The sequence below is a fragment of the Pectinophora gossypiella genome, chromosome 13 (assembly GCF_024362695.1).
Source record: "Pectinophora gossypiella chromosome 13, ilPecGoss1.1, whole genome shotgun sequence".
In the NCBI taxonomy this organism is placed as follows: Eukaryota; Metazoa; Arthropoda; class Insecta; order Lepidoptera; family Gelechiidae; genus Pectinophora; species Pectinophora gossypiella.
In genome coordinates this window covers 8730030-8749184 of record NC_065416.1, presented here as the reverse complement: position 1 = coordinate 8749184, position 19155 = coordinate 8730030, and the positions used below count along the sequence as shown (strand labels likewise).

Below are 19155 nucleotides of genomic sequence, written 5' to 3'. Positions count from 1 at the left end.
ACTCAGCGTCAGCTGAGCATTTTGGTATTTAAATTTGACATTTACGTCCTCGATTGAAGGACTTTACTCACTGGAGTCGAGCATCATAATATAATATTAAAATAATTCAATAAAAGGTAAAAAAACTCGCTAACGACTATATCCCTATTGGGGAAGTCAGAGGTAGGTTCCTACCGTCGATTCACCGAGCTTTTTGTTAGTTTTAAACCAAAGTGACAGGGGTGAGCCGCATGGCCGTCTATAATGGACGAGCCAATTGTGTAATAACCACAGATTTATACCCGTATTCTAAGATGTTAACTCGACTCTTCCTTCACTCGACTCTTTCTCCACTTGACTTTTCCTCCACTAGACTCTTCCTCCACTAGACTCTTCCTCCACTAGACTCTTCCTTCACTGGACTCAGCGTCAGCTGAGCATTTCGGTATTTCAATTTGACATTTACGTCCTCGACTGAAGGACTCACTGGAGTCGAGCATCATAATAATATTAAAATAATAACGTCATGCCTTACTAGAGTAAACTCGAGTTGTTAGATTTTTTACACGGTCATTAGGTACTCTTTATTGCATATTTAAAATATACATTTACAAACAGGACAATAGAAGTTGAATAAAATAACGGTACCTATATTTTACCGTAAAAATAGATTTTAAAACAATAGGTACTAACAATTTAGTATAATTCAATAAGCATGAAAGAAAAAATATTTTATAAAAGTGCGATTATCGCGTCTATTTATTATTATTATTAACTATGATGACGATAGAAAGGCCGATCCGATAATCGATGTTTGTAAATAATCATTATTTAGATTAATCAATGACATTTAAACTTTATTATTTATTTATTTTTTATTTTTACATTCCCTCAAGATTTTCAGCTTAGTTTCCGCGTACTGCACTTTAGGTTTACTGCATATAAGGAATATTTTCGATAACCAGCTATCTTTCTTGATCTAATAAGTTACTATTTTAGAAACCTATCTTTAAAAAAAAACTGAGGTGCTATGCTACATAATATATTCACATAGGTACCTATTATTAATTATTAGTTTACCATATGCGAATGATAAATCGGCTGAATATTTTACTGTCTAAATATTTATGGTATACTTGGATGTATTACTATTGACAAACTGTACCTATTATTAATCTATTAATTAATCTACCTATTCAAAGGTTCAGCGTGGTTCTCAACATTGAACTTGCTCTAGTGACCATTCAAATCAATTGAATTAATTCGAGTCCAAAACATTTACATTCTTATTCAAGGTTTTCTTTGATTTGCGCGTCTTTTGTATTTTCCACAGAGCATTGATCACATCACGCTCGGTTGGTATTAGATATTTGCTTAATTATGACATAAATCATTCAGGATTCTCGTGGGTCTTCCTAGATACCGTAGCGCGTCAGGGATGTTTGCGGCGGCGCGTGTTGATGGCTGTCACGCCATTATACGCAAACGAATCGCTTCCCTGATGCGCAGAGTGAGAGGTAGCCCTGGACCCCGATACCGACCCCGCCGGCGTGGTCGACGATTTCCCTCATTCAGCGCTATCGACCCTCTAGGGTCGATTAATTCTTTCAAATATTTTTCCTCTCAGACGACGCCCTGAGCCCAGGTTCGCGCCCAACTGGACACCCTCAGGTCTGTTGTCTTAAACGTTGTACCGGGTGAGAGCCTTCAGCGCTTCCCATTTGTCCGGCCAAGTAGTTAATGCCATCTGCGGCAAATCTACGATAAGTCACGTCAAAAAAAAGAGAGGTAGCCCCCATGGCATCCTGAAGGCATTATCAGCTAAGCTAAGGCAATTTACCCTATTTGGAGGCACTGGAATGCGATTCACGTGACCTTTTAATTTCTTGTGCTGTGTGTCTGTGTGTAATGTAATTGTGTTGTCTGTGTGTAACTTTTTATGGGCTTTTTTTATTTATAAATAGTTATATTTATGTCCCACTGCTTGCTGGGCACATACCTCCCCTTAATCAACAGGTAGGGTAGAGCATACTCCACCACGCTGCTCCATTGTTTGCTTTAAAGTAGAATGATAGATTGATATGACAAATTATATTTATTGCATACGCGCACGTGTTTGTCAATAAGTACCTTTTATCTACCTAAATCTGAATTATACACAAAGATATTACAAAGATACTTACAATAAAATAAATGATCAAACTACACTTCGAAGTTCGATTGATTTTATAAACATGCAAGGAAATAATTTTAATTAGGTAAACGAGTACCTATTCAGAAAGAAGTAAACGATTTACAGTTTGGGGTTTGTGGTAAGTAATATATTTAATACAAATGTGATATATTATTTAATGCAAATTGCATAATATATATGAAGAAATGCGTTAAAAATATGCAATATGAATTATTTGTTCCACTGTTTGTCCGAGGCAAAAAAAGAACTTAGAATGAACTTCAAATCATGTTCCTATTTCGTCCGGCACGTCGTTAGAGTTGCTAAATGTCTATTCCAATCCCAAAAATGATTGTAAATTACGGTTTGATTTTTTTACCGGGTCGAAACTAAGTTGCTAAAAATGACATCGGAAAGTGATTTTGGAAAAAGGTGCTTATGAGCTAGGTATTCAGTTTAAAGTAACGGTGTAGAAATCTTTTAAATATATCCTACTTCATTCGAGGTGGAGTACCAACCTCATCCACCTTGGTGTCAGGGTTACTATTGAGCCGCCAAAGGCCTCTGACATGGCTCATGTAACGACTACTTACTTACATCAGTAAGTAGTAACCGGGACCAACGGCTTAACGAGCCTTCCGAAGCACGGATGATCTTACTTCCGGACAGTCAGGTGATCAGCCTGTATTGTCCTAACCAAACTAGGGACCACAAAGTAATTTTTGTGATATGTCCCCACCGGGAATCGAACCCAACCCTATTTCATTGATGTATATGTTACTATAGTACCTAACCGCATTGAACTATTTACTGAATTACATTCTAGCACACGTTACATATTACCGAACTAATAATGAGCTACTATAATAATAATGTAGTACTGTTATTACCGAAGGCGTGATCAAAACTACAACATTCCGGCTAAGAGTAAAATACACATCCTTGAAAATACTAAAGATTGATGCACATAATGCAGTTTTCAGCTCTTTCATGAAATACTATAATGTATCTAAAAAACCCGTTATTGAAAATCGCATCAAAATCGGATCATTAGTTTAGAAGATAGGTGGGAACATTACTTTGCACAAAAGCACATACAAACATCTCTCACCCTAAACGCATATACCTGCTCCGTTCCGTCGTGGGTAAAAAGTAATAAGCAAGGATTGCTATTTGATATTTGTTGACATTGTGCTCGTACTTTTAAGTATACAAGTGTAAAAGAAGATCTTCTGTCGTGTGGATTGTGAGATCAATGACATACATCATCAACCTTGGTGTGTGGGTTGTTATTGAGCCGCCAAGGGCCCTAACATGGCTCATGTAACAATTACACGTACCCCCGAAACAAGGGAATCATCTTATTGTAAACACTAACGCTACGCCGCTACTTATAAATGAAGGATTTTTGTGACAGGAGCTTTTAAAATTTAATTTTTATTATACCCCAAAAAATAATACAGGCAAGCGGTGATATCACATACACATACACATTATTTATACCTCAAAACCGCTAGGGTTTTTTGTTACCTTTTTGCATAGTAATTAAGTATTACCTACCTAGGGCCCAAAAGGTTCTTAGTATATTAAGCTTCGTGTATAAAATCAGGCTGTTTGTCCCGAGGACTAAACCATAATATAGGTATCTTAATAAAAATAAAATGATTAGAAACTCGCTAACTGGTTTTGGTAATTGAGATCAAATTGTATGCAACGGAGAACATATTACAACACCTATAATTTGGATTAAAAATGTAAGTATCAGGATTTGCTTTTCAAGTGCGTCCTTCCTGAAAATAATGCAGTTTTTAACTAGGTACTATATTAGGTACCTAGTTTATATAGGTACCTACAAATTTCTAACACGAGGGAAGCTCGGTAGCTGCTAAGGTATCTATTTCTGCCTTATTTTTGCGAAACTTAAGATTTAATAGACTAAGTAGGTATTATAAACCTATCTATAGATCTGTGGTTCTATCATGTTTGTTATAGGTAATGTGTTTATGCACAGTAGGTATCTATTATCTACGTGATAATCAGCGTTTTTATGAACTATTATTTATCTAGCTACCGACGTGAAATAATAAAATACATTGAACAAAAGTTACGAACCATTTTATTCAATTACAAATAATTATTATAAGTAACTATTCTTTGTTGTTTAAATACTTATATCACGTTTAATAACTTGTTAGATCCTAGATAACTTTACCATGTTGTCCATCGTATCTTGTAGACAACTGTTTAATTTACTTACACAAGATTGTGCAAGGAAATACCTACGTAGGTTTGTAAATAATTGAATGTTTTGTAAATAAATAGTTATAAATAAATATGTGTAAATAAATAGATATACTATCGGATACAATTCCAATAATCGATTTTAAATCGAGATTTAAAGTCCTACGTAGTTCGTAGTCAATGAAGAACTTCCCCGGGTACTTTCACCGAGAACAATATAGATGGCGTTGTACAGTTTTAACGTGATAATTACCTATTTTCTCACTATTCGGGTAGGTAAATAATTACTCCAAAATACAGTGTAATGGCAGAAGAATATTAAAAATAATTGTTGCTTGATATTTGGATCACATTATCTTGCTACCTTTATTTTATTCAGCTTAATAATGAGTAAAAGAAGTAATTGTGGCTGGGTGTAATAAAAAGGGTCATCATTTATAAGTAGGTACCCAAAAACAAAGATAAAAGAGGCATATGTCTGTTATCCATGAAATTAGAAGGTTAAACGAAGGAAAATGTACAAGGATCTATATTGTTTTTGAGGAACGTACTCTGGAAAGTCCCTCGTTCTATTATTATTATTATAACTAGTTTTGCTAATTTAAGAAAAAACAGACAGTCATACGAAGACGCACCATACCTAAGGGCGTTTTCGCATACGATCCTAATGCGATCCGAGTCCGTCAAATGACGGACTCGAAGTGGCCGTAGAACTATTTGTATGGTAGTTTATGCTGTACATCCGTCATCCGGTATCTCATATAATTTTTCTGCTACCCGTCATTCTCTGACTCGGATCGAAGAAGAATCGGGATGTAATGCAAAATGCTCTACGGGTTCCTTTTTACAATTTTGCTACGGAATCCCAAAAGCAAAGATACTCACTGCTGCCCAAACAAAAATAATAAAAAAACACACAATGCATAAGTAACATTATTTCATATTTGAAATATACGTACTTTGTTGAGTTTTGCATATGTTAGGTAATAAAACTACGAATAAACACTGCCGCGTAACTTAAAAAAAGAACATCAAAATCCAATCACGATGGAAAATCTAATGATTTTTAAGAAATAAAAAGTAAAGCGCTAGTATTCGTAATCATACAAGTTTGAAGTTTATTATTATAAGAATGCGCGTAAAAAGTTTCGAGTTCTTACCTGACCATTTTAGTGACAGGTGGTGCCCGTGTTGTAGCACCGACTAGACTGCGCTGCGCGGGCGCGCAAATCTCCGAGTACTGGCAGGTAGCGAACGTACAATCGTCGGCGCAAGTTCCACCTACCTTAGCACAGATAAATAAGTACTTTCTTAATCAACAATTGCTGTCTGCTGTACGGCACCGTTGAAATAAATTATTCGGTCAATTCTTCAGCGCGGCTTATTGTACCTAAAGTATCTAATCAATCACTTACGAATCGGGGTGATTATTTTTAATGTTTGTTTTAAGTGCACTAAAGAGTTTTGTATTGTATTGTTCTTGTAGTTGCAAAACAGTTACGCAAATTTCAGAACGCGGAAGCTTCGGTATCTACTTTATATTAAAACTACTTTATATTTTGTAAACGTAATTAACATGCTGTCACTTTCCATCTTTGCAGTTATGATATTTTTCATTATACTATTTGAGTATAAGATTTAAAGGGAATTTACTAGTGGAATTATGGAACTCCCATTTCAGTTATGTAACTCTACAGTTATGTTTTAGTTATGTTATTATGGAACTCTACATTTTTACTCGAATATGTACGATAATAAATTTAGGGTTATTCTTAATGAGGTGTTAGGTACAGTAATAAATTTAGACTCGAAAAATATTGTACAAAATATTTTATTACTCCATAAAAATCTTTTACCTACATAACAAGTATTAAATAACTAATTTGGTAACCGTGAAAAATAATTGTAATATTTGATGAGTATGTGTGTCTGGTTTTAATATGAGTTCTTGAACATAGCTATTTATTATTATTTTAGTAAAAATTACAACACCAATAAAACAGTGCCCTGTAATAAAAAATAACCCTTGAGGTATATATTTATTCAAGATTTAAGTAGGTGAAAAGGTGTAAACTTAAAGTGACCTAAGTCAATCCGCCACGCCTGATATTCGTACTAAGATGGACATAATAATGAGCTAATGACAGGATATCGGTCCATCATCGCCCAAAAAGATACTCCCGAAGGCAAAACATGGCGGACTTAAAATATTTATTCAGTTATGTAACTCTACAGTTATGTTTTAGTTATGTTATTATGGAACTCTACATTTTTACTCGAATATGTACGATAATAAATTTAGGGTTATTCTTAATGAGGTGTTAGGTACAGTAATAAATTAAGACTCGAAAAATATTGTACAAAATATTTTATTACTCCATAAAAAATCTTTTACCTACATAACAAGTATTAAATAACTAATTTGGTAACCGTGAAAAATAATTGTAATATTTGATGAGTATGTGTGTCTGGTTTTAATATGAGTTCTTGAACATAACTATTTATTATTATTTTAGTAAAAATTACAACACCAATAAAACAGTGCCCTGTAATAAAAAAAACCCTTGAGGTATATATTTATTCAAGATTTAAGTAGGTGAAAAGGTGACCTAAGTCAATCCGCCACGCCTGATATTCGTACTAAGATGGACATAATAATGAGCTAATGACAGGATATCGGTCCATCATCGCCCAAAAAGATACTCCTGAAGGCAAAACATGGCGGACTTATAATATTTATAAAGCTTCCTATCCGACGACACCCTGAGCCGAGGTTTGCGCCCAACTGGGCATCCTCAGGCCTGTTGTCTTATATTTTGTACCGGGTGAGAGCTCTCAGCTCTCCCAGTTGTCCGGCCAAGTAGTTAATGCCCTCTGTGGCAAATCTACAATAAATCACGTCAAAAAATATCCTTTTTTGCGGGGCAGAGAATAGGAAAGCTACGTCATTAATACCGGAATTCATCCGGATAACACATTTATCGATAAATTCCGGAAGACGTTTAAGTTTAAAATATGATAATAAAGATCTAATAATTAATAAGGTAGGTCTAATTATTACTTTAATTATTATAATTTAACAAAATAATAATTATATTTTTAAATGATTATACGAGACCCACAGCTGTAAATGTAGACTCCTATCTCTTTGACATTTTTATCGAAAACCATCTAGAATCTGGTAAACACTATCGTTCGGCGAGAAAATCAGTCGGTAGGATACAAACTAGTTTTGGACTTCATAAATGTGCAAACACTATGGGAGAACGCCTGCGTATCACTACTCCTCTCACAGTTACTCTAAGGTGTTATATACTCATGTTTGGCAAATAAAGTATCTTATCTTAAAATTATCAATCCACTCACTGATTCAGGCCAGACATAAAAATAGTCGGTTCTAGCCAGTGAAGTGCCGTTCCCAAAGTGGAAACATAAAAAGAGCTTTATTACCTAACCTGACCGGAGCACAAGAAAGAACAATTTGAAAAAGAAAAGCAGCCAGTATCCTTACTATTAAAGAGCTTTTACACATTCCCATTTGGGAACATTTCCGAGACCGGCACATTACTGGTTCATGTGGACCAAACTTAATTATAGTTAACATTAAGAGTTACAAAGTATATAAGGGATGTTGCTATTTTTAGAGCTGTGAAACTAAACTAGAATTAAGTTATCAATCCACTCACTGATGAATCAGGCCAGACATAAAATAGTCGGTTTCATCTGTCGGACCAAACGAAATTATAGGTAACATCAAGAGTTAAAAAAATACGTAAGGGACGTCGCAATTTTTAGAGCTGTTAAACTAAACTAGAATTAAGTTATCAATCCACTCACTGGTTCAGGCCGGAAATAACAATAGAGTTGTTCTAGCGGACCAAACTTAATTATAGCTAAAGTTTACAGTCACAAAATAAATAAAGGACATCACTATTTTTAGAGCAAACTAATCTAGAATTAAGTTACCGCAAGTTATTCAACGTGACGATGATGATTCCTTTTCTTTTTTTTACTGCAAACCTTAACTACAACGAAGTTAGGTCCGTCTCGGTAGACACAGTAGTGTCTACCATACAGTAGTATGGCATGGTTAATAATTGTTTTCAAGAACATGATTTAAATATGAAAGTTAACTTACATTAGGTATACTATCTAAATAATATAAATCGTAATTAAGGCATTCGTAATAATTTAAGAGAGTGTTAAAGCTAAATATCGCGGGATAAATTATATAAAATTATACTTAATGTATAATTATTGTATGTATTATACTTAATGTATAATATTATATGATTTATGGTAAAGAGTTTACCAGTTTCCAGCCTGTAAATGCAAGCCTTAAATCAGTCCAAAACAAAAGGATAATGTACTGTATGTATGTAATGTACGAACAAAGAGATAAAAATAGTGAAGTGCCACAGCTTTATATTTGTTTCAACGGTTTGCATTGGACTTCACGAACAGTTCGTTCACCTTTTTGCATTGATGTGCTCATCTATTTAATTTCCTCTGACCACAATACTCACCATCAACTGTCAAATGACACCCGATTTTTTTTCTTAATTTAAATCACTCGATCACAAAGCAAATGACATAACATATCATAGCATCACACCTGGGTTTGATGTATAGTAATGCACCCACTTGACAGCTGTGTCTAAGTCCCATGTAATAGGGAGCGAGCCGTAGGAGCGAGCCTAATAATATTCTAAACACCACGTGCCAAATTCGGTGGTTTAGGGCCCCGAGACGGAATTCGATGTAAGTCACGGGTTTTCCGAACTAGGCATAACATACACCTAGCGAAAAATGCGAACTGAGCACTGTTTTGCTAACATTACTTGATTTAATATTTTGACAAGGAATCCTAAACCATTCATCTTATATGTCTACGTGAAGTAAATTTCCGTGTTAGAAGCTACATATCGCAGTATTAATTCGTAGTATTCATTTCGCAGGCAAATAATAGGTATAATTCCTACCTACTTCAAATGGCATTGGGCGATTGGTGCCTTTTTCATCGCTGCGCACGAAGTTAAAGTCGCAAAATATTCTAAATCATAATAAAAATAATTTCCTCAATAAATCTTTTAAGTACTGATGAAGACGGCTATTTTATATTTGAGGTTAAACTTTTACGTAAAAATTGGCAATAAATAGTATACTTAAAACATATCATCCTAACAGTAACATTATTGCTCAAAGAATAATTATTTGCTATAACTTCTTTAAATATAAAAAACTATCTAAATTCAAATGGGATAATAACATATCACTATCTTGATGCATTGAGTGCAAAGTCTACTTAACAGTACTGATTTTCAATTGTTAATGGTTTTGATTCTGGTAGACAATTCTTGATTACTATTTTAGCTTGATAGCTCTTAAAATAGTGGCTTTGATTCCTGCAGACATCTCCTAAATTTATTTTAAGTTATATCTGTCAATTTCTTATCTGCCGAAAAGGAAAGGGACGGATGATTGACAGCTCTCCATTTAAAAAAAAAATTAAATAGGCATCCCGCTGATATGTAACTTGTTTGTCGTGTTCTGTCAACTTAATACTGTCGGGTTATTGGTCAATGTAAAATTTGGTTGTTTAAGTGTCTGCCTAAAATTGACGTTTTCTCCTTATATTTTATGCCTGTCGATTACCCGTCCCTTTCCTTTTTGTCGGAAAAGAAAATGACAGGTGTAACTTAAAATAAATTAGATGGTGTACCATGTTTACTAAGTATGAGTGAGGCATAGGTAGCACTAATTTTAGAACTATCAAATTAAACTAAACGAAAATCAAGTTCACCAGAATCAACATCATTGAATTTGTTAAATTAAGCTGAGTGGAGCTATTATTAACATTATATGGACTTCCTTTACTTCTACTTGTTAATGAAGTAGTTCCACTCAGTTTCTAGGCCCTATACTTTACAGTAATTAAAACTTGCATGAGTGTAGTATGGTAAAACTGTATGTTTTTCATAACTGGAGACTTATAATGTCAACAGCTCAGCAATGAGAACCGCTAAAACAGATATTTCTAGAGCAAGTTTCCAGCTGTCTAAAAGTAAAATTAAAATATTATAAAGTAGCTACCTAATTTCACTATTTACTAGTCTGGTGTCCTGAACTTGGGCGGTTCGTGGCCGAAGCAGTGTTTGTGTGCAGGGTCCTTGTACGAGTTCTCGTGAAGGACGCTATGTGAGCTGGTTCGACACTTGGTTAGACACAACTCATAGTCGTCACTCAAAGTGCGGAACAACACATTTTCTTCCGCTGAGAGTTTTGATAATACTAGCTCTAACATGTCTCTCTGAAACCAAAAATATAAATATTATCATTAAGAATCTGAGCACTGCAACATACTTCTGAAAGCAAAGTTTCTAAGAAGTAGCCTTTATCGGCTTTACAAATAAACCTGCAGGCTCTGCACGGTAACCGGTATATATATTGTGCGGCGCGAAATATGTCGAGGTCTTCGACCAATAGCTGTTTGACATCCATCTACGTAGATAGCATTCGTAGGAAGTCGTTTGTAGGAAGAATAAGCACCATTTGTGTGCGTCAAGCTAGCGGCCTCAAAAAAAAATGGGCACGAAAAAATAATTTGACCATACCAAAAAATAGTACTCTTATTGAAAAAAATAGTACCTGTTGTAAAAAAATTAGTACCATCACGGTTCTGGATTTATAGCCATGTTTTATTGCACTTGCTAGCTTGACGGAAGTAATATCATTGTTGAAACTCTTTGAGTTATTCTACAAATACTGCAAATTGTTTATTAACAAACACTTCAATCCGTAACAAATTGAACATGAAGGTATAAATTATAAAATAAAACAGCAGATTAAAAATGTATTATGATGTATTAAAATCACAGATTGTTTTCAATAAGAACTAGACCCATGCAGCCATTTTCTATTAAAATTAGTGCATATGGGTGTATGCAATAGCAATTTTTTGTAATAGCAACACTCTGAAGTGCAAAGAAATGGTAGGGTAGATCTCCAAAATGGCAATACTGGCGATGGCAATACTTACGAATAAATTGTGAGGTTATGTAATTGTCTACGTGACTGTATCAACAACAAATGTATGGCATAGGTTATGATGATTTTTTAACATATTTCTACAAAGAGAATCGGATCAAAATTATGATGGTAGGGAGTACTATTTCATACGAGTTTATTGACATTAGTTACATACTGAAGTATGCAAGCGTTCCCCAGATAATAGGTATTTTCAAAACGTCAAGCCAGCGGGATCAAAGAACTGTCTTTATAACTTTGGAACCGTTGAAGTACTAATTTCGGTATTTTGCAGGGGGTGAGTACTATTTCGGTACTATTTTTTGGCGTTTAAATCAAAGCGAAAGACCTTGTCGTTAACTCTCGCCAAATTTCGCTCACCGTCAAGCTAGCAAGTGCAATAAAACATGGCTATAAATTCAGAACCGTGATGGTACTAATTTTTTACAACAGGTACTATTTTTTTCAATAAGAGTACTAATTTTTGGTATGGTCAAATTATTTTTTCGTGGCCATTTTTTTTTGAGGCCGCTAGCTTGACGCACACCACCATTGAAACTCTATTATAAATTCTATTATATACTGCCTACAGACTCCTCTACTGATGGTTCAAGATACTATTTGTTCACTGCGTAAAAGAACACATTCTTAAGAATGAACATAAATACTTACATGAATGTATATTTACAGTAGAAATTGTGTCATATCTCCTAAACCGTTAATAACCGTTAACACACACATGGGGGTGTTTCAGATAGGCCCCTTTACCTAATTTTTCATTATAAACGTCAATCTTTGGGTCACCCTGTATGAAGTCTCATAGGTAAAAAAGAGCGCACTGGCTTGGTATAGACTGAAGAAATATTATTACTCTCACCTTTCCTGGATCTAAACAGCACGAGACACAATGTTCGTAAATAATGCAACAGTTGTTCTCCTTGCAGGACTCACAACTGTACTTCTTAGAAGACTCCGCGTCGGGGTCACAACATCCATTCTTCATCATGTCTGATCTTTGACAAATGTATCCTGAAATTTAGAAATGTTATATTTGATTAATTTGTTATATTAAAGAGTGGAGAATGTTTATGGGAGGCCTATGTAAGAATAACAAGGAAAAATAAAATAAAAAAACAGTAATTAAGGCGATAGTGTAATAAATTTGTTTTATAAATGTTCAAGTACAAGTATGTTTATTTATTTAAACTTCTAAGGCTGATATTTTCAGACACAATCATTTTTCATCACATGGATTTTTAAAAAGAATATTTAATGTAATGCTAAGACAATGAAATAAATAATGGTGTCTTCACTTAGCAGACTAAGTTGAAAAATCACAATTTACTTCCGAATATAGTTTGTACCTATGACTGTAACTATCATCTTATGGTTGTATGGAAGAAATCACTGTAAGTGATAAGCCGCTATTTGCCGTGTACTTACTCGTGTCTTAGTCAAAGAGTCTTTTGTAAATATTTCTTTTTATTTTGGTGCAATAAAATTAATGTAGCTATAATAGTTCTGTGTGGACATTATTTTAGGCTGTTACAGTGATAACTACTACACCAGAACATGTATTTAATTATCATGTATCATCAATCTTAGGACTGGATGATTGTGGCTTCAGAACTCCGTTAAAGATTGTCAGTGTGAGTTTCAAAAATAATAATATTATTAACTGTGTGCATATTAACTAAAACAAAAGGATAAGATGTTAAAAAGGTGGGCTTTTTAGTATATTTCTTTTGTATCTATTCACCTCTATCATCTACTAAAAGTAGTTTCCCCTGTACAGAGTTCCTGCATGATATGCCGTCATTTGTATCATTGTGCTCTTGTAGAGTTCGCCAAACAAACGGCTTCCGCTCTATTGATACATCCTGGTATATCATATGTCTGTGGCTACCCTGGAATTGAATATAACGATATATTTCAAATTAATGCTGTAGGAAAATATCATGGCCAAAGTTGGAATAACAATGAAACAACAACCAAAGGGCATCATAGGACATAATCAACAACTTAAAATAACGTAATAAAGAGTTAGTCTGAAGATTTTGTAGCGTTACCACTTTATATGTAATACGCACAAGGTGCGTTCAAGTTATCTGAAAACTAACCTCTCGTAAGAAACTAACGATACAGTATGTCAGTGAAGATGCAAATATTATTCCCAATACTAATCTCCTTCTGATGAAACGCACCAACGCTGCATACCACATCGTATAGGCGCCGTGTTTACTCGACCAATGATATGAAAATGGTAAGTAAATTAATAACATCATAACTGCATCTATCTGATCAATTCAAGCTCACTGAACCACGGCATTTTAAAATACTTCTATGGTCTTCATTCAACACATCTATAAAATAGAAAGCAGAATTCAAGCCTGTTTTTCTTAATAAATTGGTATTTATTAAAGTTAATGGCATTTACGAAATACAACACGCTCAAGTGACATTACAAATGTCAAAATGACATGCATGGCTGTCATTTTTTTGTTTTGGATTTTCCCGAAGGGAAAGGCAATGGGTACTATGCCCATACAGCCATGTCTTATGTATTTTTTTCCTTAATGATGATTATTGAAATGATGAAAGGTGATCACGAAGAATGATGAAACCTAAGCCTCCGCCCTCGGAGCAGACTCCTACTTCGAACCCCAAACGAATTAATTCAAAAGTCTGCATAAACTTTGGAGTTATGAAGCGGCTTGTTTGCACGAAGCGAAAATAGATAGATACACTTTGTTTATTGAATATTCCGATATAATAACACTATCGCGAATATTTATTTCCCCAAAGTTGCGAAAACACCCTCAACAATCAATCTGGCAACTCTGACTGAAAATAATGGCGTTCCGTTCATGCGATGAGCAGTATAGGTAGCAAAATAATTATATTACTAATGTGATCCAAATATCAAGCAACAATTATTTTTATATGCGTCTTCATTGTATTTTTGAATAATAATGTACCCGAGTAACGAAAAAATAGATAGTAATTATCACGTTCAATTATCTCGACAGCACCATCTATATTATTTTTGGGGAACGTAGCCTGGAGAGTCCCACGTTGATAGAAAATTAAACTAATTATAATGCAGTAAGTAACAAAACAGCAGGCCGCGTTCAGGGACGCGCAGCTAGTGTTGGGTTATTACCCGGAAAATTCCCGCGTTTTGGGAATTTTCCCAATTCTGAGGGAAAAAACCCGAAAAATTCCCATTTCAAGGGAAAATATTTTTTATCGCATATATTTGTATTAAAAGTAAGGATTTCCAACAAAGACCATTTAAATATAATGTATGCCTACTTATGCCCAATTTATCTTCTGTCGTAGTGTCGTATGAACTCTTAAAAAACTTAAAGGAGATCATCGGATTTCGGCCCAGAAGTCAAAGTGCCGGCCAAAAAATAATTTTGCTATATTCCGTTAGATCTTATCCATATATGAGCATTTATTACTATGGCACCAAAGCTGTAAATATTTTTCATACATTTTTGGTGAAAATGTAAAGTGCCGGCCAAGTAACAATAATGGTATTATCCTTAGAACTTATCCGTCTGAGCATTTATTACTATGGCACCAAAGCTGTAGGGTCAATATTTTCGGTTTTATTCGAATTTAAAAAAAAAACTGAATTTTCATACAATTTTGGTGAAAATGTGAAGTGCCAGCCATGAAACAATTAGACAGATTCGACGTATTTTTTTCGATGGCCGGCATTTTAACATATTAACCAAAACTGAAAGTCAAAATAATGGTCATAGAAGTTTGGCACCATACTAATAAATGTTCTAACGGTCCTTTGTAATACGCCTGTATACCTCTTTTTCCCAACGGACATAATATTATTTTTTACAAAATGTATGAAAAGTCGAGATTTTTAAAATCCAATTAAAACCAAACTAATGGTCATACACGTCTGGTGTCATAGTAAAAAAATTTTAGAACAATCTACTCGAAAGGTTTGACACATTTTTTTTCTCTGACCGGCACTTTCAAATTTGGGCCGGCCAAAGTATGGAAAGCCGATGATCTCCTTTGTAATATATTTTGAATGGAATGTTCAATTTTAATAATTCCATGCAAAGATATCTACATATTATAGGATATATAGGATGCTTTTGGCACGAGAGAATGTCATCATCGAGGAGCAACATGGTTTTGTGCAAGAAATTGGGAGGCACGAATACCTACAGATATTATTTACTTGGACTATGAAAAAGCTTTTGATCGAGTTCCTGTCACACCCTTGATTGCTAAATTAGAGCCCTTTGGAATCAGAGGCAATGTCGTGAAGTGGATTGAAGACTTCCTGTCAAATCGCACATTCTCTGTGCGCATCGGAGAATCATACTCTGTTCCCAGAAAAGTCCTCAGCGGTGTGCCGCAGGGATCGGTGTTAGGACCTATTTTATTCAGTATCTACCTTACAGATCTTAAACATGGTATCATGTCTGATATATCACTCTTTGCAGATGACACGAAAATAACGGGGAATCCACTTATTAGCCATAATATAATCCAAGATGATCTTGATAGAGTAATTACTTGGAGATTGGATAATCACATTAAACGTAGACAAATGCACTGTGTTGCATATTAGCAGTAACCACCCCACGTTGAGTTACACCATTGACTCAAAACCTCTCGAGTGTGTTAAAAAACAAAAGGACCTTGGCATAACGTGAACACATAATCTAAAGTGGGACGAACACTCTTATACATAATTAGAAAAGCTTTTTATCATATAGATACGGAATTGTTTCTTAGGCTTTACAAAACTTACTTACGTCAGACCGCTGTTAGAACATGGGTTTCAAATATGGAGACTTTACTATCGGAAGGACATTGCACTACTAGAGAGAGTCCAAAGAAGAGCAACAAAGATGGTGACAGTACTGGCTGGCCGGAGTGGACTTTAGCGGGGGCCGCAGGACTCTCACCTCTGGCTTGCCTTCATTGGCCAGCCAGAGTGGGGCGTTAGAGCTATACGCTCGCAGGGTGGAAGTGAAAGATGCATAAGTCGCGAGTTGGTAAGGCGGGTAAACCGCCTCGCAGAAAGCGGTGTACACCTCTTGACACCCTGAGATGCTCACAACCATGTTGCTGCCTTGCCGTCTAGTCGCGTCGGCTAGATAGGTGGCCAAACCAGTGAGTGACGAGTCACCGCCTGCCCAATGTATCTCTGTTATTAACATTGGTCGAGCAGGCGCCATAGTCCCCCATAGCCCCAGTATATAGGTTCACTAACCCCCAACCCAATAGCCCAGTTTCTTTTGTTCCCATAATCTGCAATAGTCCTACACGAACCAGGGATTGTCTTTGGGTGCACTCCCATAGTGCATACAGGGATAGTCGCCGGTTGGTGTCACAACACATTTAGAGTAAATTGTCTTAAGGGGCCTCTACGTGTTGGCTTCGGCCCCACGCACGCCTTCCAAAAGTCCGGGACTCCATGACAGACCCGACCCGAGACATGGAAACGACATACAAATAATAATAAGATTAAAAATAATTAAATAAAAAATATTTTCCCATGATTCGGGAATTTTTCGGGTGTTTATTTTATTTTCCCATATTTTCCCGATATTTTTTCTTTCCCACCCAATTTTTTCTTTCCCTGCCCATCACTACGCGCAGCGCGTCAACCGGCGCGGCGTAGCGCGCGGTGGCGCGGGTTGCGCGAAAAACAAACGTATGACAGTGTACTGATGGGTGGGTACGTTCACGGAGAAGTGCTTTTGTAGGCGTTTATGATTCTGAGCAGGGATGTTAGGGAGCTCCGTAACCGTAATCGAAACTATCGGATATCCGATATAAAAAATCATCCGTAACCGAATTCGAAATAAAAGTTTCGGACAATATCGGATAGGAGCGGAACCTAACTGAGACACGTTATGATATGATAAGTTGTTTTGAGCGGCTGGCCGCTGCCACTGCCGACACACAAGCCGCGCCCATTGTTTTTTTCCTCTTTTGTCGCCATAACATATAGTATAACTTGTCGTTATAACATTTGCCGTAAATGAAACCACTTTATTACCAATTTGTCAGTTATCAATATCCGAAACTAACGGATAATCCGAAATAATTTATTATCCGTATCCGTATCTGGTACAATAATCATTCTTAAAACCATATCCAATCCGTATCAGAAATTTCATATCCATAACATCCCTGATTTATTAATATCACGTGGAAGTTTCCGTCGTAACATGCATGGCTTTTGTGCTTTTTAAATATTTTCAATTCTATACTTTTGCGATGGAAAATTCCACTTGATATTAACTCAGAATAATGAGCCAACAGTCATCCCACTCCGTATTTGTTATGATGTCACTTACACCCCTTACAAGTACGTACATGTAACCATACAAGTACCGCTGTTAGTGACACCGTAACGAATACTGAGGGGAATGATACAGACTATGATTCTGAGATGATATCAAGTGGAATTTCCTGTCAGAAAATTCATGAAAATTTTAGTGTTTTTTTAATTATTTTCAGTTCCATACTTTTGCGAGGGACAATTCCACTAGATATTAAGTCAGAATTATGAGCTTAATCATCCTCTCAGTATTCGTTAACAACTGTATACATATAATTCGTTAGTAGGCGGTTTGCTATCGCTCCATGAATTACCTACCTACATTCTGTTTTCCATTGTGTTACAAATAAATATTTTCATGTTTTAGGATGTGTTGCAAAAGAAGAAATTTTCAACGTTTCTGGGCTACATGGACAATGATGGTTCTTGAATATGAAAGAATAAGATGAAAGAAGATTTGTGTCCGAGACCAACCCGGCAAGATTGGACATTTCACTAACGTGTAGAACGGCGACTCTCCGCTTCCCACCAGCGTCTGAGCTAGGTTTACCTCGCGCCTCAGTCTGACTTTAGTCTTCAAGCGTATAGGCGTCAGACGTTACACACGTAGATGCGCGTGTACGATAACGTTAATGAGTAGTGTCTGTGTAAAACGAGGTTGTTAGTATGAAGTGTCCGGGGTCGTGTGACGTAAGATCGGCGCCCGGTGCGGATTGGTGCCGGGTAGAGAGATACCATTCGATACGTCCAGTACACGTTACCCGACCCGTTTGCGTTACCTGACACGGCTCGGCGACCTGCCTCGGCCAATGTGTGCTGAGGGCATAGTATTTACAATAATTGTAAATGGCAAACACATCATATCTTTAGCGTTATCCGTGTTCACAGGGTCTTACATAAACTGAAGATTTGACAGGTCCGAATTCTTACAGAAGCGACTGCCAGTCTGACCTTCCATCCCGCGAAGGAAAAACTAGCCCAATGCAGGTTAGGTCATATACCTACCTCCGAAACGCATTTCTCGGGAATCTAGCTTTCCTCACTCACGATGTTTCACTTCACCGCTGAGCACGTGATAAACATATGCATTCGGAAACAAAGTCAAAAATTATTGCTTTAGGCCCGCTGGGATCTCACAGTGAGAATCTAACGTTCTTCCTGGGCTACCACACGGGCCACGTGGAAAAGGCGATCTCATTACTCGTATATTTTGTTGGTCTACTTAAATTCGTGGCAGGGACTCCGAAAAACTTAGCAAATCTCGGTGAATTTGAAGATTAGGTGCTTCTTAGAGGCTTTCTTGTTTGTGTTTGTCATCGTCTACCTACGTCTACCATCTATCGTCATCATCGTCACCTATCTCGTAAGATTGTAATAATAAAATAATCAGTATACGCAA

The 19155-nt window shown here is 36.0% G+C and overlaps 2 protein-coding genes across 3 annotated transcripts in view; both read right to left on the bottom strand.

Annotated features, from left to right (window-relative positions):
• The window catches only part of LOC126371948 (glutathione hydrolase 1 proenzyme-like), a 32082-nt gene extending 26411 nt beyond the window's left edge, over window positions 1–5671 (bottom strand). The window contains exon 1 of the mRNA XM_050017414.1: window positions 5554–5671. Coding sequence (XP_049873371.1) covers window positions 5554–5561 — 8 coding nt within the window. The 5' untranslated portion in view covers window positions 5562–5671. The remainder of the gene's footprint in view (window positions 1–5553) is intronic.
• A 537-nt stretch (window positions 5672–6208) lies between these two features.
• On the bottom strand, window positions 6209–13874 carry LOC126371953 (SREBP regulating gene protein). 2 transcript variants are annotated; one of them, XR_007567103.1, is made up of 5 exons: window positions 13540–13874; window positions 13179–13326; window positions 12297–12448; window positions 7003–10703; window positions 6209–6477 (listed from the first exon to the last, which is right to left on the bottom strand). XR_007567103.1 is itself a non-coding variant. In XM_050017419.1 (4 exons), the coding sequence occupies exons 1-4, from the start codon at window positions 13702–13704 to the stop codon at window positions 10503–10505; spliced, it is 666 nt and encodes a 221-aa protein (XP_049873376.1). In that variant the 5' UTR covers window positions 13705–13874; the 3' UTR covers window positions 6209–10502. The 2 variants fall into 2 exon arrangements, 1 of the variants encoding a protein (XP_049873376.1); XM_050017419.1 differs by having other exon boundaries at window positions 6209–10703.
• Between the last annotated feature and the right edge of the window lie 5281 nt (window positions 13875–19155).